The sequence below is a fragment of the Sciurus vulgaris genome (assembly GCF_902686455.1).
Source record: "Sciurus vulgaris genome assembly, chromosome: 10".
Taxonomy (NCBI): domain Eukaryota; kingdom Metazoa; phylum Chordata; class Mammalia; order Rodentia; family Sciuridae; genus Sciurus; species Sciurus vulgaris.
Window position 1 is genome coordinate 11,146,674 of NC_136470.1, and position 27,877 is coordinate 11,174,550.

At 40.4% G+C, this 27,877-nt stretch overlaps 1 protein-coding gene across 1 annotated transcript; it reads right to left on the reverse strand.

Annotated features, from left to right (window-relative positions):
- Nucleotides 1-709: 709 nt before the first annotated feature.
- Nucleotides 710-27,877, reverse strand: IFNAR1 (interferon alpha and beta receptor subunit 1). The gene is made up of 11 exons (XM_079101349.1): nt 27,660-27,877; nt 17,236-17,359; nt 14,291-14,469; nt 10,653-10,810; nt 10,385-10,526; nt 9,410-9,524; nt 6,276-6,475; nt 6,040-6,164; nt 3,826-3,976; nt 3,000-3,145; nt 710-1,813 (listed from the first exon to the last, which is right to left on the reverse strand). The coding sequence occupies exons 1-11, from the start codon at nt 27,730-27,732 to the stop codon at nt 1,556-1,558; spliced, it is 1,671 nt and encodes a 556-aa protein (XP_078957475.1). The 5' UTR covers nt 27,733-27,877; the 3' UTR covers nt 710-1,555.

A 27,877-nucleotide genomic window follows, 5' to 3' on the forward strand; every position in this document is an offset into this window, starting at 1 on the left:
AGTGACAGGGCCTTTACAGTTGCATGGTCAACCCAGAAGCTGCACTTTAAGCCGAGTGCCTCTGGTCAGGAAGATGGAGAGAGTCTTCTGGGGTCTCAGTGGTGACCCTCGGGCCTCTTCCATGGCCTTGGTGCTCTGCTGGGATGACTCGGGAACCAGTCTACAGGGACAGAAGCACATGGTGTGGGGTGCATGCTCACGCAGGTGCCTAGGACATGCTGAGCACCACGGCCCTGCCAGCCGGTCCCTCCTCCTGGATGATGGTGTTCCCCAACAGAGATGACGATGTGAACAGGACCGGCCTTAGTGATGCATGCCCAGCACGCCCTCGCATGCCATGTGTTTTTCTCTCTCAGTGGTTCCTGCCGCAGCAACTGGTGAGAGTTCTGCCCTAGAGGTCACCAGAATTTCTAGACTTTCTGCTGCAAAAGGCATCCATGGATAATCCTGAATTTTAAGTAATTTAAAAATAAGCTCTAGTGCCTTTGGAAAGCACTATATAATTTTCAAAATTTTAGGCTTTTCTTCCTCATTGTGTTTTCTCCTTCATGTTCATATTAAATGATTTGCATTTTCTTGAGTACATTCAGGCTGAACAGAAGGGCATCTGAATACTGCTAGACAATATAGAGAAGTTTTCCTGGTATGAGAAGTAACAGATAAGCCATAAAAATACAGTGGGTTAATAATTAGAAGTTGACTAGACAAATTCTTGTTTTTTTGTTTTTAACCAAATTTACTTGCTTTCCTACTGAATGATTCCACTTCTCTCTCCTTCTTTTCCATCACTGGAATTTTCTGATCATAGGATGACCTATGTCTGTTGTGCCTTATAAGTGTACACTGAGATTTTAAAATATAACGACGGCTTCTCTAATTCTACCTGACAACATCAGTGACTGCCAAGAGCTCTAATGAGTTATGAATCAGGAAGTCTTAATGCATAGTAAAGATTACCTGGTTTTAATCCTAAACCATGTAAGGGATGGACAGGTAGCTGCACAATACTGCAGGACGTTGCAAAGAATTCCCCTGAACATTTTGAAGGACTATTTTTCTGGCATTTGTGGTTGTCTTTCAGGACAAGGTGCTTTTCAGAAAACCAGGGGATAATGTTATTCAGACTATTCTAAAGACTATTCCTAAGGGCCTAACAAAAGACCAAATGTTCTAATATCTCCCGAGAAATAATGAGATGTTATTGGGAGTGGAGAACAAATACCACATGCAGCAACCAGCAGCATTCATGTCAGTACTGACAGGAACACAAACACTGTCTTTAGCCATAAAACAGCACCGTGGTACTTGAGCTACCATTGGAAAGACCCTGGCCACCTTCCTGAATTGCTCATTGTATCCAAGACAGGCTTGATGACAAACAGGTAGAACACATTTCTCCAAACTCCTGTGATTTCATTTTTAAATAGTTAAATGCCTGCTATATTTCTAGGAACTGTGATCTGAAGGTGTTTTTCCTTCCCCAAGAAGCAAACATCCTCTTTACAGGCATAAGGAGCTTAAGTTCCAGCACGAACTCCACATGGCAATGAGCATTTTAAGAGTTTGTTTCTGGGGACCCAGTTTCCAGTTGCAGAAGTTCTTCACTTGCTTTACTTCCCGTATTTTCATCTTCATTAGAATAGTTTCCTGAATCTTGACTGGTTTGGGAATTGTACCTTTTGTGATCCTCATCAATTTGATTAGTTTCCTTCATTATAGTATTTGTGTTTGTGTTTTCAATTATAGAACACCTTTCAATTTGTTCCTCAGTTGTCAGAAGTAGAAGATTCTTTAATGGCTGTTCGGACAAATACTAATTTAAAAAAAAGGAAGGAATAGAGATGGATTATTTAAAATAATAAAAATTAGTTTCATAGCTCTAATAGCTTTAGTTTTCCATTTAGAAAACTTCTCTTTCATCATGCAAATTAAAAAGTCAGGAAGAATATATCAATTACATTGTCAGGTTTGGAATAAAATCAGGAAGCTCATGTATCTTACTATTTTTCCAGTGAGTCTAAGAAGAGCATGTAAGGGGGCACACTGTGCCTTGGAGCAGGTCTGGTAGCAGCCTAGGAGGGGCTGCAAAGGGAGGGCAAGGGAGCAAGGACATTCATTTTCAAATAATACCAAATGTTATATCCAACCCAAAGGCACCCAGAAGCAGCACAACTGACAAATTAAGGTTTTCCTGTTTGACTAAGAATTTTATAATTAGCTATTTTAAAGTCTATTTAAAACAATAGCTGGGAATATTAGAGTACATAAAAGTGATATTTAAAAACTCAGGAATCTAAGAGTAAGCTAGTGAAGATGTACCGAGCATTCTTGGAGTGCTGAGCCGTTCCTGACGTAGCTCCTTCACTGCTCATGACTCTGAGGGTTAGTGAGCCTGGCTCCCCTGCAGAGCCCAAGGGTACTTGCCTGCCCTTCTACTCTTAAGTGACTCACTCGACTTCACATAGCTTGTAAGCGTGGCTATGTCACAGCTCATCACAATTCCAACTCCATGCCTAGGCTCTTAACCACACTGCTTCTCAAGGCCAGCCTGAGCCTTGCCCTGCGGGAACACTGTCCCCAGGCAGCCTGCCTTTGGGCCTTCCACATCCAGCGCTCTTGCCACTCTTACAGGAGTGCCAAACCAAACACAGACAAGTCTGCGAGGAAACTTGTGCTTTTGATGATTCTGCCTTTTGTGATTTCATTCTTGGAATGAATATACATAATATACGGATAGAACAATTCTTTTTGATATACTGTGAAGAATCCCAAAGACTTTTAGTAGTAAAATAAATGCCATAATAACCAAACTGCCAGAAATACAGATTAAGGACAAATCTTACTGTGCTGTTATTAAGGGACTGTTTCTAAAGTTCATTTACTGAAACTTTGAAGAAAATACCCACATTTGTCTGTATTGTTTTCTGGATATCAAGAAAATTTTTGTATTTTGTTGAAAGCAAATATATTTCCTAGGTTGATAAAGAAGAGTAACATACCTTATCAATATTGGAGGGAGGTTTAAGTGATGGGAAGAACACATAATTGAAACATCTCAGGAGGTTCTTCATAATGTAAATGATAACTACGATAAAAACTGCTGCAATGCAAATTCCAGCTATCACCCAGCTTTTGTAAGAATTTCCTAAAAATATATAAACGATGTTTTGCATCAATGTATGTTTTGACACACAAATGCATTAATATGAAACTAGCCATATGAAAGGAAATATAAAATCTATTAAATACCTCTAAAAGTATTTCTGGTAACACTGAATACCAGTGCAACTGTGGGCAATGACCTGACCTTTACAGATCACCTGGGGACTGATCTAAGAGGTCCTTGGGGAGGAAGATGATATCAACGTATGGGCCCCAGCAGGCGAAAGTTCTCCAGCACTTCTACAACATGTGACTATCAGAATTTAAAAAGATTCTGTGACTAAGCCTCTATCAGTCAGCTCAACAAAATGAGATGAAACCACTTGCACATAAAAAAAGACATGATCATTAAAGATTATGAGAAAAATAAAAAACTTATAGTCTTACTAAATACCAAAAGCAACAATTAAAAAGAGATTAATTATGTGGACACTGGATGAAATATAAAGCATTAAAAACACCAAATTGAGTTGAACACTATAAATATTTTCTAAAACTGAAAGACTTATCTTGAAGGTTTACTTTTGATTCAGTAGTTCATGAAAAGAACATGAAGAAAATGTTCTATCTTTTGTAGCGAAAAGCAAATAATTTACAATTTCCAATGTATGATTTTATTAAGTCTAGTTACATTTGAAAAAAGATACAAAAAAGAGATCTGACCTGGTTTTGTTTTCTCGCACACTATATCGCTAAAAATACTGCTTTTATTCCACGATTCACTCACAAAGTGTGCTCTCGCTTTGACACAATACACAGTCAGTGGCTGCAAGTTGGCAATAGTAAAATCGGTTTTTCCTCCTTGATATTTTCTCTACAAAAATAATTAAGTCATTGATAAAGTTTAGTTAGCTCATGAAATCAGAGGGGATATCTCTGAATTATTTTACATTCGATTTAAGATTGGCCTCTCGAAACACTCAGTTGGCCTCTCTTAAACATTCAGTTGGTGTGTGTTTAAGAAATATAAATTTGTGGGCTGGGAAAGTGGCTCAGTGGTAGATCACTTGACTAACATGCATGAGGCCCTGGATTCTATCCCCAGCACTGCAAAAAAAAAAAAAAACACAAAAAAGTGAAAAGAAATACGTTTGTTTTGAACAACCCAATATAACCAAATCAGAAAGTTAAAAATGCTATCAGAAAAGCACATAACACATTCCTAAGGTAGCTCTGATTTATTTAATGAGCCCATGCTGCTTTGGCTTACTTGCTATTAATGACAGAATGGCTAATGGTAGGGATTCTAACCCCAACTGCCTGTGCTGAAGTATCATTACGGCTGTGTGGCCTTGTGCAGGTTATTTCATTGCTTGCTGCCTTATTTCCTGAGCTGAAAAATAAGTACAAATTTTGCTCTTATCTATGTTAGTCAGCTATTGCCACAATATCGAAGCCAGTTCAGCATTCAGTGGCTCCAAATGTAATTACTTATTTTTCTCAGTCTACAGGTTGACAGGGGGAGCCCCCACTGAGGTCCAGGCTTCCCAACCCACTAGTCTCTTGTCCTCCTTGGACCACTGACTATTAGATAAATGCCTTTCTCCAAGCAAAGCACAAGGAGAAGCACAAGTGCCAAGCCAAGTTGTGCTGGCACACTTAAGGGCCAACTTCAAGGAGGCAGCGACTGTGCCATCCTAAGTACTTGCTGAACAATTTAACTGTATGGTGTGGCAGTGTAGTTCTGAAGAATGATTAAAGCAATTCACGTAAAATACTTAGTATGATACCTGATAAATAATTCCAAGTATTCGATAAATGAGTCGCTGTTATAATGACTGATGTCTCCAATATGGGATAGGAGGGCAACTACAAATGACTGAACCTCTACTGTTTGTCAGAGCTATGTGCTAGGTATTTTATTTCAAATCTTAGAAATAGCATTTTGTAAAATTTGGCTGCCATGATCACTGCCACTTTTGAGCAGATGAAATAAAGTCTCGAAGAGGTGAAACACCTTGCTTAAGATTAATTAAATGATGTGTAAGTGTGGTACACAAATTCAGATTTGTCTAATCTCAGGACAGCTGAAAACTGATGATACTTCTCAATGGTCTAAATTAAGCTATGGTCAGATAACTAAAATGAAAGCATTCAAGTCACTGGAATTTGCTTCAAGTTTCCAACAGAAAATGAAGTAAAGTTACAGAATTTACCAGCACTGAGTATATGAAGTTGATTCCTTGATTGTAACTCCATAAGGAATTGTGTGGATACCCTGATGTGATGTTATCAATTCTGTCTATGGATTCTGAATTGCAGTGTTTGCCAGTGTTTCTCAACATTTTTTTCATTATGACTTCTCTGCAGAGACTTTTTTAGATAATTTTTAAAAATTCCTCCCCAACATGAAATTAAACACTAAGGAATAAAGTTAAACTTTGGAGGCATGCTTTCCATGATATTTTTTGCCCATTAAGAACCAATTTTGTCCCCTTAGAGGTGTCACCAGGGGACATTTGACAATGTCCAGCGATGTTTTTGGTGGTCATGACTGGGAGGAAGTGCTACTGGCATCTAGTAGGTAGAGCCCAGAGACGCTGCTAAGCATCCTATAAAGCATATGGTGGCTCTGTCGCAGGGATTATCTGGCCCCAGTGCAATAGTGTAGAGAAGCCCTGCTTGAGAACATCTAGGAATGTGTTAAGAATGGTTCTAATTCAGTGGCAATGGGCTCAGGAATCTATTTTAAAAGCAAACTGAGACTCAGACACAAGTAATCCACAACTCTACCAGACAAAAACAAGGAAAAATGCTGATATTCATCATACTGCAAATAGGCACACAGTTAAATACAATCTTAAGAGTCTAATATTTCCCAAATTTTAAATGTAAGCTTTAACTTTCCAAATACAAAATTATACTATGTATAATTACCTCAGTATTTGAATTGTTTTCCCAAAAACTAATTTCATAAATTAGCGGGACTTCTGGAGCATTGACATAGACACGCAGTGAATCATTAACAGGTTTCATGCTAATGACTGGAGGAGGTATGATGGCTAGAAAAAAAATTTGTAAAGATATAATGTGTGATTACACATTTTAAAACAATTTTAAGAATTTGCACAAAAACGGAGAATTATAATCTCATGAAAGAAACACTGGCTTACTGTATATTGCAGTATTTAATTTTTTCTCTTGAGACCAAAAAGATGTGCTATTTCCATTAGATGCTTGTACCCGGAGATAGTAAATTCCTTTTGGGAGAAGTTTTCGAAGAAAGACACAATATGTAATTTTGATGTGTTCACAGTTAGGTATTTGTTCCCATTTATGTAAACTGGTCCCAGAAATAACTTTTAAAAAGCCACTGTAAGACAAAATTTTTTTAAAAATTCAAACACATTAATTTAGTAAATATGAACTGAATACTTACAGTATGCTAGATGCTCTGTTAGAGGCTAAAGACACATGAACAATCAGCTCCCACACCCTGGGAACTCACAAGATGTGTCTATCTAACACAAAAGAAAGCTAAAGAGTGCTCCCGAGTGTGACAAAGTGGTGGTGTGTGTCAGAGGTGGCTTGTACCATGTGCAAAGACAACTTGTAAAATTTCAGGAATGCTCCAAGATGGTTTTTAAATAGAACCTTTATTAAAAATCTAAGTATATAATCTTACAAATAAAAATTGTATTAGAGACAAAGATAATACATATTTAAACTGCATCTTGTCCTAGAGATTTTACTATACTTTATCATCTATGTACTTGAGGCCATTTATGTCTATTGTATCTACATGGTAAAAATCCTGCATACCAGTGTCCAACTCCGCGTATCTTTCCAGCTCCATGTTGAGGAACAGGATGCTAATGGTTTGAAAGTGGACATCATCACAAAATTCAATCAACACTCCAAATAGGGCTCTTCCCTTTCGGAGAGTCAGTTGCTGAACACATCTGCACACACCCCTGCGTAACACAAATGCACTGCCCAGAGCTATGCTGCGCCAAAACCAAGGTCAGGCACCCAACTGAGGCTGGGGATGCTAAGAAACTGCCTCTCAAACCAACTGCAAAGAGTGTCCAGTTTAGGCCTAGAACCGCAAGAGCCTCCTGACTCGTTTCCTCATGCTGTGTTGCCTGGGCCCAGGGCTCCACGTACAGTGCAGGCACCACCCTTCCTCAAACACAGAGCTCACAACACCTATCCCCCAGCTAAATTCCCAATGATTTCCAAACATGTTCAGCTCAGCCCACGGCTCCCCTCCGACCACCTTCATCTTGCTCCTGGCTTCTCCACGCCCTGATATTCTGTTCCTGTAGGACACCCTCCCCATGGGGGCAGGCAGCATACCAACGTGGCCCCAAAGTCCCCGCCTCTGCACATACATCCTATACGCCCCCGCAAAGTGTGAGCAGGATCTGTGAGTATGATGGGGGTCCCTCTCCCTGCCGATTAGGTGACATTATCTGGCAGAAGCATTTTATAGATGTAATTAAGGTCCCAATCACTAATTGGGAGTTAATCAAATGAAGCACTATGTTGGGTGGCCGGATCTCTCAGGGGAGTCCTTTAAAAGAAGGGCTAGTGGGCCTCTGATGCCTCCCAGAAGCAGGCCACAGGAGCACCTTGCGGGGGTGCCTGGGGACCTGGAGTCAGGTGAAACCTCGATCTCGGCGATGCCCTCATTACTTAGCAGAGGACTCAGTTAAGCCTCACCTGGACTGAGACACAGAAACATCAGATAAAATGCCTGTTTTTGATCTGTTAAATCTATAGTAATTTGTTACAGAGGAACAAAAAATGAGCTATCCCCCAACCTGATTTTAAGTCTCTTCCTATTGCTCCGTTTTCCCTCCTGCTGTTGCTCCCACTGGATACCCTCTCTCATCCACTGAAAACATCTGAGCAACATCAAGGCCTCATTATTATCTGACATCCTTCCAAGTGGCTTCTGTGCTCTCCAGCCCTATCTATTATTTCACCTTTTTGATTTATATAACTGTTATAATTTGTATGCCACCACCCAGCCCTGAGCCAGGTTGCTGAGCAGTGTCAGTTGGCTGCTTCAGGAGTCTGGACTTGCATGCTCCTCCTGCTCATATCACCTCTTCAGTCTTTGTATAGGGCGCCAAGTAGCCAAGAGACACTCAGGAGCCACCGGCATCAGCTCTCCTTCTCTATTCTGTGGCCCTATCATTGAACATGGTGCTGAAAGTGGAGTTGACACAAAAGGTTACTGCACAGTCCCCTGGGGAGTCTGTGTCCATCTGAACGGATGGGGCACAAACGCACAGACTCTGCTCCCCTCCTCCAGCCATCCCTGGTTCCATGATAACATTAAAGAGGACAGAAGATGAGCATTGACTCCTCTCCACCCTCACTGTTCATCTTTCCCTTTCTTCTTCTTCTCACTTTTCTTTCCCTGCCTTTGGCCATCTTTTAGTCCCTCTATTCTTGTGCCCTCAGTATTTATCTTTCTTTCCATCCCTGGTCTCCCCAAAACTCATTTTTCCTTTCTTATAATTTTCTATTCTCTCCTCCCTGTCTCTTCATCCTCTGCCATTTTTCAATCGATATAAAGTGTATGCAGTTATTTAATTTATGCAGTACCAAGACCTCACTCAGATTGATTAGTCTCTACTCGGCCATGGTGAAGTCTGTTCTCTCCAACTTTCTTTAATTTCCCACTGATGCGATCGTTAGAAAATTCACCAAAGCCACTGAAATTAAGAAAACAGGAGGATTAACTTTTTGGATTGAACGAACTGACGTGAGTAGCCTGATATAATTTCAAGGACTTATGGGAAACGTAAGCTCTGAAGAAAAGATCAGGGTCAAAATCAAATGTTCCTGATTGGGGAAATAATAGGTGAAACTAGGGTGGAAGGTGTAGCTCAGTAGTTGAGCACTTGCTTACCACGTGCAGGGCTCTGGGTTCCACACTCGCCAGCATCTCTCGCTCTCTCTCTCACACACACACACACACACACACACACAAGAAAGAATAAAATCGTACCTACCTACAAAAAGAGCCAATAAGAAATTTAGGGATTAGAATACACCCATTTTGTTACAAATGAAGAAACTGAAGCACACAGAGGTTAAGTCATGAGCTCAACATCAGCCAGCTAGTTATGTGCATAGTTGGAACTATAATTAAATCCCTCAAATTTCCAATGTCTGATACCCACCTCTCAGTCAGTCACTTGTAGATGCAAGGAGTTGCAGCTGGCTGAAGTGGCATGAAAATATAATCAAAACACATGCGGCAAAAGGAAATTTATGGAAAAGAACTTACTGGAGCCACTGAACTTGAAAGGTCACATTCACATATGCATAATCCCATTTCAGAATATAGCTCTCATTGTTAGCACTGATTTCTAAATTTTCTGGTGGAGGCAGCTTATTTTCAACTAGAAGCCAAAGAATACATTTAATAGCATACGATTTTCCTCTAGCTGGAGAATAAATGGAGGAATTCTTAACAGCATGGGTCAAATGATAAAAGGCTTACATCTGATCATTAAGGTAACAAGAAAGCTGTTGTGCACATTTACACAATGAAATACTAAGCAGTCATTTAAAAGACTGTGACAGATCTGTATGTACTAATACAGAGGATATCCCCAACATATTGGGTTAAACAAGCAAGTTGTAAAATAAGTATATGCATCAGGATTCTCTTTTAATTTTAAAAACAAAACCCCCCAAACTGTACCTCTTATAAGCCCTGAAAAAATATGCACCGCTAACGATGCTTATCTCTGGGAAACAGAAATGGGGGTAAGAGAGCAAGAGAAAAAAAGTTCACTTTAAACTCTTCTGTATTGTTTGATTTTAAGAAAGAAAGCATGTTAGGTTTATAATTAAAATAATAAACAAATCTCACCTCCCACTCTTGACCTTAATTACTGGCAAGATGTCAAATACTAGACAGAACAGGATGCAATATTTTCACATTTCATTTAGCAGTATACTTTGGAAGACTAACCGTTCTACTATCAACTACCTCCTGCTTTTATGGATTTTGAGCAAGTAAGAAACATTTTGTCTTTAGAAAATATTTGGACTTTCAAGTAGAATTAATTTTCATTACTATTTACTTGAGGCAAAAATCCCAAATAACGTTTTTAACTTATGTAAATGCTGCTATAATGCTTTTGTGTTAATATCTATTAAACCATCACATAACACATGGTTCACTGACTATGCAAAAAATTCCAAAATAAATATATTGTCAAGATATAGTTTTAAAGCAAAAGGTTCTCCTTACCTGTGGTATTTATACAACACACTGGACTATAGATACCAATTTTGCTGTACATAAGTAGTTCTGCTCTAACTTTTAAACAATAAGTAGTCTCTGGTGAAAGTTTATAAATTTTACCACCAGGATGAACTGTTTCAATCCTTTCCTATAATTAAGAAAAAAAAAAAAAAAAAAAAAAGAGGTCTATTCGTCAGAAAGTATAAAGTCAAATTTTACCATTAATTCACCAAATTTTTCTCTCATATGAAACAAAGGTTAAAAAAATGCTTACTTCTATATTTGAAGAATTTTTCCACATAACTAAACGGTATGTAAAGGCCTTCTCATCCAAAGACCACATAACATTATCCTCTGTCCCAGGAGGAGAGATGTATATTGTTATTGCCTTATCTTCAGCTGCTAAATGTACTTTTGGAGGACCAATTTGAGCTGTAGGAATCAAAACAATTACTATGACACTTCTCTAACACCAAGTCAAAACATTCACTCAACAAGTACTGTGTCCACATGCTATAAAGAAAAGTAAAGTAATACAAAGGGTTGAAGAATGTAGCAAGTGCTATTTTAGATACATTAGGTAGGAAAAGCATTTGAGCTGAGGCCTGAACAAAGTAAAGGGGTAGTCATGCAAATATCTAGGGAAAAAGTCACCCAGACCAAGGGTGCCAAGCCCCTAGTATGAGTTTAACTTTTTCAGGAGGCAATGAAGTTGCTAGAATGGCTGGGGGTGGTTGAAACAGATCAGGGAGGAGACTAGAGGCCAGATGTGAAAGAACTTCATAGGCTTAGTAGTCCATGAAGTCACTGGGGGCTAAGATTAGGAGTACCAAGATGTGACTCAGGTTTTGGAAAGAGCATCCTGGTTAAGATATCAGGAGGCAATATCTTTTCTTACTGGTAAGAAAATAAAGTAAGAAATCAAATGAAGAATGAAAAGTGGCTTGGTTTTTAGGCTGGAAGTGAAGAAAGCCAGGTGTACTTCGAAGATGAATCAGACAGAATGTGCCGACAGACAGGATGTGTGAAGGATGACTGTGGGCTCCTGGTCTGAGCAAACCAACAGCTGAAGCCGTTAACTGAGAGGGAAAAACTGCAGGAGAGCAGATTTTAAGGGGAAAAGGGAGAGCTTCATTTGAGCATTTTACTGTGAGATGACTTTTAACATCCAGAGGTGTTGAATAAAGGTGGTGATACAAGTCTAAAGATCAGAGGAGGAAGGGGGCTGGAGGAACGATTTTGTGAGGCAAGAGCATACAAATGACCTGGAAAGCACAAGATTACTGCTGGAGTGAGCAGAGAAGAGGTTCAAAGACTGGCCCCTGCGGCAGTTCGACATTTAAAAGTCTGGGAGAGGTGAAGAAATTGGCAGTGGACAACCAGTGGGCAGGAGACTAGGAAGGAGAAATGCCCAAGAGAGCCAGTAAAGGAGGTGTTTCCTGTGCATGAAACTAAACTCAAAATGGATCAAGGACCTCAGAATCAGACCAGAAACCCTGCAGATTATAGAAGAAAAAGTAGGTCCAGATCTTCACCTTGTTGGCCTAGGACCAGACTTCCTTAACAGGACTCCCATAGCACAAGAAATAAAAGCAAGAATCAATAACTGGGATAGATTCAAACTAAAAAGCTTTCTCTCAGCAAAGGAAACTATCAGCAATGTGAAGAAAGAGCCTACAGGGTGGGAGAAAATCTTTGCCAATCATACTTCAGATAGAGCACTAATCTCCAGAATCTATGAAGAACTCAAAAAACTCTATACCAAGAATGCAAATAATCCAATCAACAAATGGGCTAAGAAAGTGAACAGACACTTCACAGAAGATCTACAAGCAATCAACAAACATATGGAAAAATGTTCAACATCTCTAGTAATAAAAGAAATGCAAATCAAAACCACCCTAAGATTCCATCTCACCCCAATTAGAATGGCGATTATCAAGAATACGAGCAACAACAGGTGTTGGTGAGGATGTAGGGAGAAAGGTACACTCATACATTGCTGGTGGGGCTGCAAATTAGTGCAGCCACTCTGGAAAGCAGTGTGGAGACTCCTCAGAAAGCTTGTAATGGAACCACCATTTGACCCAGCTATCCCACTCCTCGGCCTATACCCAAAGGACTTAAAATCAGCACACTACAGAGATACAGCCACATCAATGTTCATAGCTGCTCAATTCACAATAGCCAGACTGCTGTGGAACCAACCTAGATGCCCTTCAATTGATGAATGGTTAAAGAAACTGTGGTGTGTGTATACACACACACACACAATGGAATATTACTCAGCCATAAAGAATGATAAAATTATGGCATTTGCAGGCAAATGGATGAAATTGGAGAATATCATGCTAAGTGAGATAAGCCAATCTCAAAAAACCAAAGGACGAACGATCTCGCTGATAAGTGGATGATGACATAAATGGGGGGTGGGAGGGGTTAGTGTTAGGGTTAGAGTTAGGGTTAGGGAGGGGGCCAAGAATGGAGGAAGGACTGTATAGAGGGAAAAGAGGGGTTGGGAGGGGTGGGGGGAAGGGAAAAAATAACAGAATGTATCAAACAACATTACCCTATGTAAATTTATGATTACACAAATGGTACGTCTTTACTCCATGTACAAACAGAAACAACATGTATCGCATTTGTTTACAGTAAAAAAAAAAAACAAAAAAAGGAGGTGTTTCTAGAGAGTTGGAGGGAAGTCCACATCCACGCACTGGGGGACCGACCAGAAGAGAACTGGGAATTCACCTGCATGTGGAGGTCGCTGGTAACCTCGAGAAGGATGGTTTTCATACAGGGAGGAGGAAGAAGGCTCGAAGGGAGAGGGATGATGAGGGAATGGGGGAAAATGAAGTACAGACAGGGAGTGCAGACCATTCTCTTCTGTTTGGTTCAGGGCTGTGCTTCTCGAACTTTTTTTGGTCTCAGGACCTCTTTACACTTTCTAAAGAAATTATTAAGGTTCCCAAAGAGCTTTAATTTATATGGAATATGTCTTTTGTTATTCTGCATATTAAATATTAAAACTAATAAAATTATAAAATATTGATGAATTCATTAAAACAAAAAGCAAACAAACGATAAGTGAGGCAAGATGGTGGACATCATAACCCCAGCTACTTGGGAGGCAAGAGGGTCACAAGCTTGAGGCCAGCCTGGACGATTTACTGAGATCCTGTCTCAAAATAACATTTTAAAAAAGGGCTGGGGATGTAGCCCAGAGGCAGAATGCTCCCAGGTTCAATCCCCAGTACCATAAAACAAAAACAAAAACAACAAACAAAGATAAACCCATTATACGGCAACAAACATTTGTTATATATTTTCTAAAACAAAACAAAAAACTTGGAACTACAGTTGTGTTTTATATTTTTTCCAAATCTCTTTTTTAAAAAACTATTATTCTAATTCAGAAATAAAGTATTCATAATGCTTTCTAGCCTTGAGGCATTCGGCCTTGTGGCTCAACAGCAGCACGTCTGAATCTAGACCAGAAGGTCTCGTGTTCAAATCTCCTTAGTGTCTTCATTAATAAAGGAAATGAATCTCACATTTGCATTCAAACAGTTACATCATGTATCTAACAGCATCCTTCAGAAAATTCCACTGTGCACACAAGAAAGAATGAAAAGGAGAAAGAGGATGAAGTATCAGATTATTATGAAAACAGCTCTGTCTTTATGGACCCTCTGAAAGGGTCTTGGGGACCACACTTTAAGAACTACTATTAAAGGAAAGCATAAAAATGGGGCCAGAGGGGAGGAAGAAAGAGATTTAAAGGCATTTTTGTTCTTTTAAAGACAGGAGATTTTACATCATGTGAATCAATGGATTTGGAAAGAGAACCATTCTGGCAACATTTACTAAAGCATACACTACAATTCAGATAGCAAGTTTGGTTTTTATTACCTTTCTTAAATGGTATAAATGAGTAAACTTCACTCCATGAAGAAGTGTCATTTCCTTTTTCTGTTCTTATTCGCAATTGAAGTTCTTCATAAACATCCAAATCGGGGAGAGAAAAATAGCATTTGGTGCCCGCAGTATGTTGACAGCCAGGCAATTTTATCCAATCATCCATCTCAGGTCTTCAAGTGAAAAAAAAGCAAAGGAATGAATGAGCACATGTCAGACAAAAGTGTGTCAAATACATTTTTCCCTTACTAATGTTATAAAGCTAGCTTAAGAAGTTATTTCCTTTTCTTGAGTTCATGTCCTGTTAACATTTGAATATGTGCCCTTTCACTCTTTTCCAATACCTATAAACCAAGCTACTACATATAAAATAGAATAATTCAGACATATAATTGATTTTTTTTTGAGGGGGGGACTACTGAGGATTGAACTCAGGGGCACTTGACCACTGCGTTGCATCCCTAGCCCTACTTTGTATTTTATTTAGAGACAGGGTCTCACTGAGCTACTTAGAGCCTCACTTTTGCTGAGGCTGGCTCTGAACTTGCAATCTTCTTGCCTCAGCCTCTCGAGTGGCTGGGATTACAGGTGTGCACCACCACATTTGGCTCTCATATAACAGATTTTCGATATGGTTCTATAATATAATTTTATTGGTGGCTGCATTAAGATTTCATGGAAGCAGAGAAATGCATGTCCCATAAGGCAAAAGCAGATTCTGGGTTGGCTTTGTAAAGGACAGTTGTGTGACTTTGGCAATTTACTTTTTGTTCTTGGATCTTCTAAGTGAAAATTGGATTTGAAGATCCCTTTCTGTTCTATGAATAGATGACCTGTCCTAAGCAGACCTCAGCATCAGTGCAGTTTGGGGGCTTCCTCTGCCCTCTCCAAAAACAAACTACTCCTCTGCTTCTTGGTCTCCATCATTCTTTTTATTACACCACCAGAAACAAAAGACTTAAAATGTCAACATAAACAAATTCCTCCAGTGGAACTAGTTAACCAAAAAAGTTTATGTGATTGAGAATGGATTCTTCTTTTTAAAAAGCAGGCAGGGGCTAGAGGTGTGGCTGAGTGGTAGAGCACTTGCCTAGGATGCACAAGGCCCCAGTTCTATTCTCAGCACTGCCAACAATAATAAATAAATAAATATATTAATATGGCTTTGATCCATTCTCACTCTTTATAGTTATCTTCTTTTCTACTTTAGAAAATGCAGTAAAACTTTTATTAAAATGCTTTTGCATGTAAGGGAACTATTTCAGTAAGGGCTACTTTTATACTTTCTTAAAAAACCTTTATCATCTCCAATAATTAGATCAGATCAGAATATAATGTGAACTATGAATATGTAACCAATAAAAGATACATTTCATAAAAGCAGTTTGGCGATGTAGCTCTGGGCCATCTTTATTTCTCCTGTTCGCTGAGGTCTTCTGAGCACTCAGAATGGGTGCTTGGCATAGAAGGCATTTGGTATTGTCGACTGAACAACGAGCCACATACATCACAATCCATTTTAGATAGAAGTGACACACCCTGATGTTTTAGACAGAAAAACCTGCAGAATATAGGTTTCAAAGCAAGCAGCCTGGCTTGAGTCCACACTACACTACACTATCCTAATCCAAATGTATATTCTGGCATATTTCTGCAAAGAGAATGGTTTGTACATTAGCAGAACAAAAGAGGGTAAGAACACACTGAAAAAAATCATTTGATGCAAAAGTCGAAGTGCAAGGGTGAAAGATTATGATGAACTAGAGCAGCTGGCATAAGCAATGTGGGGAGGAATGTAGGTGAGAGAGCAATGGCCCTCTGCTCTTTATTATAAGGTACCTGAAATGACCCTGCTATACCTAAGGCAGTTGTTTCACAAGAAGATTCTGAACTAAGGCAAAAAATAAACTGGTAGCAAAACTCGATTCAATTTAAAGAAAATCTCTGGAGATAAAAATGTATTTCTGCACACACAGACATACACATAATAATCAAGCTGTGAGATTTCCCTTCCAGTTTTAATCACCATGCTGAAGTGGTGGGATCCTGGCTCTGAAGGCCCTAACGCCTTGCTTCTTTCACTGTCTTCTCCTCCCTGGACAGTGGACCATGATTAGCAGACAGGGTCCTAACACCCACTGGGAGGTCCAGGGCTGTACATCCTGAGCTGTGTCCCCTTTGTAAACCTTTTCTCCATAAGTCCTGCCTTCCTATCCTCTTGGCAACCATGAAACAGAAAGTCAGCACCAAGGAAAAGACACTGAAACTCCAATACAGAGTCCAATATAGTTTACAAACTGTATCTGAATTTAAAATATTGTGTACGATGGAAATAATAGGAAAACCTGACCCTAGGAGGTCTGGTTAAGTATTCCAAGATCCTGGATTAGCCTTTTTGGGTACTCTCTCATATCCTCAAGGCATGCTCCAGTTCAGACACCAATATACATTTAATGAATCTGGAATATCCACTGCAGAGAAGGTGTGGGGTTGGCTGTGGGTTAGAAAAGCCTTTACCACACTCACCTCAAATCTCTCTTGCTTCAAAGATGAATTTGACTAAGCCTCTATTTGCAGAAATGGATTACAAATACTACATAGACAGAAAATTTCTAATAAATGTAAAAAACACAAATGTTTCCCAAATCTGAAATTATGGTGATAAAGTTATAACCATTGAAAGGAAAAAAGAAATAGAAAGGTGGGGGGATTTCACAAAAAATCAAAGGTAGATAAGTAGAGTAGAGAAGAAAGGGATCAGGGTGAGGGAAAGGGGAAATACTGGGGAATGATACTGGCTAAATTATATTGTTAAATTGTGTGTACAAACAACAATGAATTCCACCATTACGTATAATTATAATGCACCAATAAAAATATGGGAAAATCATAAATATTATCCACATCATTCTGGCAAATCAATAAGTAGAGTCACCTACGTTTGATAAACTGCTGAAAAGGTCACATTCCCAACAGTCCCATCACTGCTGTTCCACTCCAGGGTGGAGTTGTCATCTGTGATGTAGACCTCTATATTCTCAGGAGGCTTTAGATTTTTTTCACCTGTAAAGACAACCAGAAACAAAATATGTATATGTTATAGATACTTTAAAAAGTGTTATTCTTCCCTTCACACCCACAATTAACGAGTGAATACATTCAAATAAAGCAAAGCATATAGTAGTTCCTCCTTATCTGTGAGGGGCTGCGCACCAAGATCCCTAGTGGATGCCTGAAACAACTGTCTAATTTCTCTCCTCTTTTTCTCTTTGTCTCTCACACACACAACCCTGTGGTAAAGTCTAATTTATAAATTAGGAACAGTAAGAGATTAACAATACTAACAAAAATAGAACAATTGTAATAACACTGTAATAAAATTTTGTGCTTGGGGGCCATTATTAAGTAAAATAAGAGTAATTGGTAGTCTGCACTAGGGCGACAGTCTACCATGGAATACACGGGAGAGATGACTCCTGTCCCAGGCAGCACACAGTGACATTTCATCATGATACTCTAGATGGCACACAATTTTAAGCTTTTGAACTGCTTATTTCTAGAAATTTCCATTTAATATTTTTAGTCCATGGTTGACCATGGAAAGGAAAACTGTGGATCAGGTCAGGGTGAGCTGCTATATTTAAAAAATCTAAAAAACTTGATGGCTTTCAGCACAGGGAGTGTGTTAATTATATTTCTTCACCTGAGAGACCTGGAAAAAAGGTTGAGATTTTTCATCCATAAAAAAAGTTCTCCTTTAATTGAAAAAAAAAAAACTCTTTTGGTCTCAGAAGTAATACTGACACCAGGAACACAAGGTTCAACTGTTTAACAGCCTCAATTTGGTTTCATATCCTTTTCAGAGACAGCTGCTTCATATACTCTGATGGAGAATTAAACAGATGTGATTTCAAAGTTGACAGTTATCTTCAGAACTCATATAACAAAACTGAGAGACAGAGATGAATGTTTTTGTCAGCTGAGCCCTCAGGACCTAAACATGTTCCGACTTCTGAACGTGTTGACTGAGCTTTTCAGTTTATTTTTAAGGATTTCCATCTAAGAATCCACTTTATATTTTACTACTCCTAATAAATATCTTCTACCAAGAGAATTACCTCCGTCCTCAGTTTTCCTTTCTGGCCCCTCCAATCTGCAGTGTACCTCTCTTCTTCTCTGATGACCCAAATCCTCCAAGATCCAGTTCCTGACCCCTTTAGAGAATCTTTGCTGCATACTGCAGTTCATGTTGGTCTTGCTGTCCTCTTAATCTCATGTCATTTAATCTGCACTACTCAATTTCACACTTATGTAGATGTACTCAGCTCTCAAATACTTGTTGAGTGCAGGATATACTTTTTCCAATTTTAAAAATTGTGCTAAAATACGCAGAATGTGAAACTTACCGACTTTGACAATAAGGGTACAGTCCAGCAGTATTAAATACAATAACACTGCAGTCATCACCACAACTCATGTTCCTGACTCCTTTCATCTTGGAGACTGAAGATCTATACCCATTAAATAATAACTCCTCGTTCCCCATGTCCCAGCCCTGTCAACAATTCTATTGTCATTCTCTTAGATTTTGACTAAATACCTCAGACAGGAGGAATGATACAGTATTTTCTTTTTTGCAGCTACCTTATTTCACTTATAATGTTTTCAAGATTTGTCAGTGTTGGAGCAAATGTGAGAATTTCCCTCCTTTAAAGGCTTAACAGTGTTCCATTGCTTATATTCCACATTTGGTTTATCCACTCATTCCTTGATGGATACTTGGGTGCTTCTACAGTTTAGCTACTGCAAATAATGTGGCTATGAATATGGATGTACAAGTATCTTTTTGAGACCCTGTTTTCAATTCTTCGGGGTAGCATCTGGAAGTGGAATTACTAGATCATACAATAGTTGTATTTTTCATTCTTTGGAGAACCTCCATACTGTTTTCCAAGCAGTGCACAAGGCTTCTGATTTTTCCACATCCTCACCAACCCTTACTCTCTTCTTTTGATAGTAGCCATTCTAACGAGTGGCAGGTAGTATCTTGTAGTTTCAGTTTGTATTTAACAATTATCAATGTTGAGGATATTTTCATGTGCTTACTGATCATTTGTGCATCTTCTCTGAAGAAATGTCAATTCAACTCCTTTGGTTATTTTTGAACTGAGTTTTGGAAACTTTCTATATGTATTAGGGGTATCAATTCCTTATCAGATATATGCTTTGCAAATATTTGCTCTCATTTGTAGGTTGACTTTTTACTTTGTTGACAGTGACCTCTATTTCCTTATCTTCTGTCTTCTCATTCTATTTATTTTCAAGAGGGGTGAAAATTGCAGTTTCCAATTATTGTATAACTGTCTACATCTCCCTTCAATTCCTTCAATTTTTGCTTCAGATATTTTGATGGTTTGCCATGAGGCACACACATCTTTATAACTATTATATCTCCTTGCTATATTGAACCTTTAATTAAAATACAATGTCTGTCTCTTGTCACCTTTATTGTGTGAAGTTAAGCATTTCTGGAAGAAAAAAACTGTATTACAATGGAACTCTTCAAGCAAGTACAAGACACAGACAAGCTCTTTCTCCTGAAAGGAGATGAGGTGCAGGTGGGAGGCTTGAGAAGAAGGCTGCCCCTGTGCCTTTAGAAAACAAGCCCTTACTTCTCTTCTTTTGTAGCTCACCTAATAAAATTAGGGAAAATAGACCCCTGACCTTCTGACTGACCTTCTGGTTAAGAATGCTGTACGATAGCATCCCAATCCAATTCCAGATTTTTCCTCTTTACCTTAACTTGCCTGTGTATTGTCCCCATCAAAGTATTTAATAAATGAATTATTGATTTATGACTTTGTTCTGTGAATATAAAAGTTCATGTAACATATGAACTTCAGAGAAACAAGTCATGCAGGGTAACTTGAATCTCTGCTTTCAGGTCATGGTCACTCATATTTGGCTTAGAATAAACTATTTTCTTATTTAATTTAAAGGAGAATCATTATGTCAACAATGGTGTAAAGTCCATTTTTCCTAATATTAATATAGACACCTCTATTCATCGAAGTCTTTCCCTTGATGTTGCAAGTCTTCAAAATAAGACTCCAGAGTTCTGGAACAGCCACACCAGACAGACTACACCAGTGCAACTGTGTAGAGGGCATAGAGCCCCTTTTGCTTTCTTCTCCAGTTGTATTTCCAGAATCCCCCAAAGACATATTTTTACAAACTGCTTCTCTGTGTGAAATACACATCTGAAACCATTAAAGGTAGAGTCTGTATAGCATCCTACTTCATTTGTATGTTTCAGGGTAATCAGCTGGGCCTCCAGAAATTTCTTAAATATAAAGATCATTCACTGGTATGCTCTAATTTTTAAAAACTATCTCATAAGTTTATTTCTGATAAATTTAATATTTTTAGCTTTGACTTCAACAATTATATCATTTTCTTACAAGTGGATTTATTTATTTTATTTTACCACAAAGATCCTTGTAGAACTTTTCTGGGATTGCTTCTGCTATTTTCCAGTTACATATACAATATGGGGTCAAAAGAGACTTTTTTTTTTTTTTTGAAGAGGAGTACCAGGGATGGAACCCTGGGGGTACTCAACCACTGAGTCACATCCCCAGTCCTTTTTTATATTAGAGACAGGGTCTCCCTGAGTTGCTAGGGCCTCCATAAACTGTTGAGGCTGGCTTCGAATTTTTGATTTGCCTACCTCAGCCTCCTGAGCTGCTGGGATTACAGGTATGTGCCACCGTACCCAATGAGGAGACTTCTGAGAAAACATTTTTTGAAAAAAATTTTTCTTCTTAAATTTAAGGAGGCAGCCATCAGGTCTTTAAACCTCAATTTTAAGTTTCATATTCAAATTCTTTGCAACTGCATCCCTGAAGAGAATATATTTCTTTATTCCTTATTTTCTTAACCTGATTCCTATCCAATTTGTTGGAATTTATAGATTTTGTGCAGCGGGTAGCAGTTGGATTTGCAGGGGTTAACAAAAGATCTGATGCTATTTGTAATATTTATAGTACACTGTTCAGAATATGCTAATTCAAGAAATTCTGGGCCTTGAGAGTTTCAGAGGAAATCTGATGGGGAGATTCAGGGATATCCTCAAGGATGCAATCCTTCTATTGCTAAATGAGGGAGATCCTAGAGTTAAAAGTCATGTTGGCACTTGGGAGATAAACAAAAAACTTATTAGTAAGCGGACAGGGAGACTTGGAAATAACAGTTATTAAGCAAGATTTTATTTTTCCCAGATTCTGTTGTGTATCAGCAATCTCTTCTTCTTTTTAGTGGTGCTGGGGATTGAACTCAGGGCCTCACACATGCTAGGCAAGCACTTTACCACTGAGTCACATCTCCAGCTTCTAGCAATCTCTTCTTAATAAAATTTGTTTCACCTTTCTAGCATGCAAAAGATATAAATGGGCATTTATTTATGTTTTTGGCTGCTTCCAACCTTTCACATAAATCTCTTTTGTTGTTGTTTGTGTATGTTGCCCAGGCTGGTCTTGAACTCCTGGGCTCAAGTGATCCTCCTGCCTCAGTCTCCCTAGTGCTGGGACTACTGGCATGAACTACTATGCCCTGCTCACATTCATCTTGGTGGCCAGTGGGGTTTACTATTAGTATGGTTAGAATCTGGAATGTCGCCCATAGTCATGTGCTGAAGGCTTGGTCCCCAATGTAGCAGTGTTCAGGAAATAGGATTTTGGCAAGTCATTGGAATATGAGAGCTCTGACCTCATCAATGGGTGAATTCCATTGAGGAATTCGTATATAATGGCATTATTGGCAAGTGGTGGTAACTGTGGGTGGTGGGGCCTAGTTAGAGGAAGTGGTTCACTGAAGGCATGCTCTAGAAGGGTAGATCTTGTCTTTTGCTCCTTCCTTTCTCTCTGCTTCCTGGCTACCATAAAATGAGCAGTTATCTTTTTCCATATCCTTCTGCCATATTTTCTGCCTCCCCTCACGTCCAAAGCAATGGAGCCAGCCAATCATGGACTGAAACCTCTGAAATCATGAGTCAAAAAGTCTCAGTGACTAAAAGTTGACTAACACAGAAAGTTGGTACCAAGAGTGGGATTTTTGCTGTGATTATACATGACCATGTGATTATACATGACCACGTGATTCATAAGCCTTTGGAACTGGTTTGTGGGAGGATTTTGGAAAAGATTGGAGATGCATGCTAGAGAAGTCTCAGAATGTTGTAAGTGTTTAATAGGCAATTCTGGTGGGAGCTCAGAAGACCAAAATGCTGATAGAATGTGGATAGTAAAGTCTGTACTCATGAGGTTACAGATGGGAGCAAAGACCCTGTTGAGAATTGGACTAGAGGCCATTCTTGTTCCATTCTGGCAAAAACTTTGTCTACATTTTGTCCATGCTTTGAGTCCTTATGTGAGTCTGAGTTTTAAAAAAGGATGGACTAATTAATTTGGTGGGGGAAATTTCCAGACAGCAGTATATTTAGGTGGCATGGATATTGCTGGCTGCTTTTTGTCAGCTTCACAGTGAAAATCAGGAATAAGAATTGGGGCAAAAAGATTTGGAAAATTTAGTTTGGCCATAAACGAAGCCAGTGAATTGGGGCCAAGGAAGATGTACTTGCTGAAGAGATTAGTGCCACTAAAGAAATAATGGATACTTTTCACCTGGACAATAGGAAAGATGCCTTGAGGGCATCTCAGGCATTGGCCAGTCTCCACCCACTGCAGGCTCAGGTGTGCAAAAGTATAAACTCCTTTGAAAGAATTTGCTTTTAGAAGAGAGTACAGGGCACCCTGTCTCACAGGGCCACCTAGGAAGCCACGGCCCCAGGATTTGTTTCACCATGGTATTTTCCTAGCATTCAGAGGCTGCAGCAGGCATGGTCCAAGTAGGCCTCGCATCATCCGCACAGTGCTGGCTTTGCAGGCAGGAATGCAAAATGAAGGAGTTATGGGGTTTCCACTGAGATTTCAAAGGTATGCCTGGGAGGCCAGGTGACAGGTGACAGGATTGGTCTGACAGCAGCCCATGAGGGAGCAGTATGTGAAGCTGTGAGTGAAACTGAAGCTGCAATGGAGACCTCAGGAAAGTAGAGATGAGAATAATGCAGACAGTCTGCCAAGAAAAGCTGCAGACAGTGAGCAGAGCCAGTCCAAGAAAGAGACCATGTGGGCTGCAACTAGCAAAGCCACAGGGGTGGGGCTATCCCATCTTTTTTTTTTTTTTTTTAAAGTTTGGGTCACTAAAATTTATTGAAGTGTAAAATGTAAGTGTGTCACAATTGCTTACACGTTAGTTATCTATAACACGGGCTTTGAGGAGCTGACCCTACCCTGATTAATAGCTAACATCAAGGTCGATGTGTATGTACATTTATCAACAAAATCAATAGCTGATTTATATCGCCAGCACCTATGAGGCCATGAAAGTTGGTCTTTATAGTAGACGTACAAGTTTAACTTTTTGGCTTTTTTCTCTCCAATATCTAAAACACTTCATTGTCTTCTTCTGATTCCATATATGATTTAATCCTTTATTAACTAGAAATCCTAAAAGATGGGGATTCGGCATGTTTGTTTATCTGGGAGCACTCAAAGAAGTCTTTTTCTTTTTTGGTACCAGGGATAGAACCCAGGGGTGCTTAACCACTGAGTCACATCTCCAGCCCTTTTTATTTTGTATTTTGAGACAGGGTCTTGCTAAGCTGCTTAGTGTAAGGGATCCCACGGAAACCATGCCGGACAGGGGGAATCACATAAGGGAGTTTATTAAGCAAACAGAGTGTCTCCCTGCAGGGTAAGAGAGAAAATGAGAGGAAAAGAAAGAGAATGAGAAAGGGCGTGCGCTAGAGAGAGTGGAAAGCCAGGAGGATAGAGAGAGTGAGTAGGAAAGAGAGATGAGGAAAGATGGGTAGCTACAGTAAAGCAGGTGAATTCCGCGGGGCTAACAGGGGACCAATATCGGAGAAGGGTACTTGCAAGCTGACTGATGAACCAATAGCTAGCCAGGATGTTCACAGATTGACAAGTGGTTGGGAGGCGGGGAAATGGCTGCACCGGAAAGGTCAGGGGGAGCAGCTTTGTACATTACATTCCCCCGTTTCTGTTTTTATAAGAAAGTCTTTTGCTCTCCAGTTCTTTCTGAAGCCTTCTCTCCCCTTCCTGCCCAAGTGACTGGGGCTGGTTTTGCAGGTGAGATGTAAAACGTCCATTCTCCTTCCAGACTTCCAAAGGCAGATAGATGGTTTTCATGGACTTCATTTCCTCGATTTGACTGATCCCCTATTTCTACACTAACTGCCAATTCTGACTTCATTCACCCCTCTAATTTTAGGAACTCATTCACTGCTGTAGGGAAAGGGGGTGATGACCCATCTGGCTTCTTCGAGCTGGAAGGGGACAGCATGGGGCAAGCAGTTTGGAGTTTCCTTTTCAGAAATTTGGTCAATTGAGGGGTTCATGGTAGAAGTCCGGTTGGGAACAGCAGGTTGTAAAGGAATCTGGGGATGGGTGCTTCAATCTGAAGTCCGGTAATGGATGCAGAGCAGAGTGTCCGGACAGAATGGAAGGTGGGGCTGTGTCCTGGGGCATTGGGGCTCAGATGGGGTTCCACTCGCTTAAGAGACAGTGGAAGAACCCATCCCGAGTCGCGGCACCAATGTAAGGAAATCCCACAAAAACCACGCCGGACACGGGAAATCACATAAGGGAGTTTATTAAGCAAAGTGTCTCCCTGCAGAGAAAGAGAGGGTAAGAGAGAAAATGAGAGGAAGAGAAAGGGAACGAGAAAGGGCACGCACAAGAAAGTGTGAAGGCCAGGAGGATAGAGAAAGTGAGTAGGAAAGAGAGGGGCTATCCCATCTTGAAGTTCATATCTCATCACCTGGTGCCCTGGATAAGAGATGGAGCTACAGGATTCAGTGTTTGCCCTGCTAGAATGTTTACCCTGTGGCTGTTTCATCACTGTATGTTGAAAGTATGTAACTTGCTTTTTGATTTTTACAGGCTCACAGCCTTGAGTTGAGAGACTTTAGATCTGGACTTTGAGAAAAGCCGTAACTGTTAAGACTAAGGGATGCTTGGAGAGGGACATAAGCCTTGGGGCCAGTGGCAGAATGTTATGGTTTGGATGTCCACCAAAGGCTCACGTTTTGAAGAATTAATCCCTAGTGCAGCAGTGCTGGATTTTGGGATTGACTGGCTCATGAGGGCTCTGACCTCACAAGTGGATTAATTCTTTGAAGGATACATATTTGCTGGTGTTATTGGCAGGTAGTGGAAGCTGTAGGTGGTGAGGTCTACTGTAGAGGAAGTGGGTCAATGGGGACATGTCTAGAAGGTTTTATTTTGCATTGGGCTTCTCCTCTCTTTCTCTCTGCTTCACTGTTGAAATGAGGTGAGCAACTGTCTTCTGCCACATCCTTCTGCCATGAGGTTCTGCTGAAGCAATGGAGCTGGCCAATCATGAGCTGAAACCTCTGAAACCATGAGCCAAAATGTGTCTTTCCTACTTTAAGTTGTTTTTCTCAGATTTTTCATCTGAGCAATGGAGAGCTAACACAATTATGTTTTTAAGTCTGATGTGAATGCACACACATACATCCACACAAGTTTGAATGCAAACTTCTTCCTATATTTTGGACAATTTTCTTAAGACTAGGGTCCTACAATTGCACTTATAGATTAAATAGTATTCATATTTTTATGACTTTTGAAAGACCAACAATCTCAAATTTGGGTTAATAGCGCACTTAGTTTTGAATATTATTATTGCTTTGGGAGAAAAAGAACGTTAGCTAATCAAAAGATAACTGATAAGCAGGCCCTAAACATATAGGTGAATAGTCAAGAATTTAAATTGTTTTGCCTCTAAGAAACAGTCCAGTTTGGTTAAGCCATAAGGCTCTCAGACTCTCAGGGTATGATTTCCTATTCAGCCAGTGGCTGACTGGTTTCATGCTGTTACTTAAAAGTCTCTGAGCCTCAGTTTCCTCATCTGTAAAATAAGGATAATACTGTCTAGGTTCTGAAAGTTAAGTGAGTCTGCATCTCTAAAACACTCAAATTAGTGACTGGTATATAGTTAGGAAATAAAAGCTAAGTACCTATAAGTTATATTTTAGTATCTCTAACCTAGTTTAAAATTAACTTCTCAATGCACATCTTCAAATGTTCATTTTATGGGAAAGTTCTTTTTACATTAAAGTAAGTATGAGTTTAATGCAAATTTTTCATAAAAAACTTAAAAGAAATCATCATGGGTTGTACCAGGACACTAATACCCATATACTATTAGATACTGTTTGTGGAGAGTTTGAAGGAATACCATATCATGTACCATACAAGTATATGGTTTTCTAGGAAAACAGGTATTTCGACCCCACTAGTAGCCTCCTGGATTCCTGCGTTGGGAGGCTACGCCTGTTTCTCTTTGGGTACCTGTCACTACAAAATTACCTCTCTTCTCTCAATGTTTTTTTTTTTTTTTTGGGGGGGGCGGATTGGGGATTGAACTCAGGGGCACTTGACCATATTTTGTATTTTATTTAGATACAGGGTCTCACTGACTTGCTTAGCACCTCACTTTTGCTGCGGCTGGCTTTGAATTCGCGATCCTCCTGCCTCAGCCTCCTGAGTCGCTGGGATTACAGGCATGCACCCCGGCTCTTCTCTCAATCTTAACAATAGTTGACATCTCCCTACAGCATCCTAGCAAAGCATCATGAATTGCAAGAAGCTAGCCTAGTGGCGTCCTGCCTCTCTCTCTTCTTTCTTTTTTATGGTACTGCGGGTGGAACTCAGGAACTTTACCACTGAGCCCATCCCCAGCCCTTTTGTTTTTTGAGATAGGGTCTCACCAAGTTGCCCGGCTGCCTTGAGTCTCCCTAGTAGCTGGGATCCCAGGCGTGCGCCACCCCGCCCAGCAGTTCTTTCATAATTTTTTATTAGCGTAGGCGAACCCCGAGGGCTGAGAAATCCCTGCAATACTTATTTCACTCCGCCCGGGACTGGGGGCAACTGATCATTAAGTTGAGGAAATGCGATTCAGGGACGCCTTGTTTATTATCAAACCCGACAGCAGAGCTGAGGATTTTTCCAAAATCAAACGCCAACTGTGGCCGTGGCACAGCGGGTTCCCCGGGGGGGAGGCCGGGCGCGGCCCCAGGGCTCTGGGTCCAGGGGGCGCCCCCAACCCGGGGGCGGGTGCTCGCGCTCCAGGTTCAAGCGGAGCGCCGAGGCCACGCTGCCACACCGTAAGGCGCAGGCGACCGGCGGCTTCCCGGAGAAGCCTGTCCCTTCCCCACCGCGTCCCCGCCAAGGCTCTGCGCCCAGTCCCGGCCTCTCACCTGCGACTGCGGGTAGCAGCCCCGGCGCCCCGGCGACCAGCACCAGCGTCGTCGCGCGGAGGAGGGTGAGCATCGTCCGCGGGCCGCGGCGGTCCGGGCCGCTCACATCCTCGGTCACGCTTCACGCAAGCTGCGTCCAGGCCACCGGCAAACTTCTGCGCGCAGCCACCGCTCCGCGAAAGCACCGCCCCGGCCTCTCCCGACCCTCCCGCGAACCC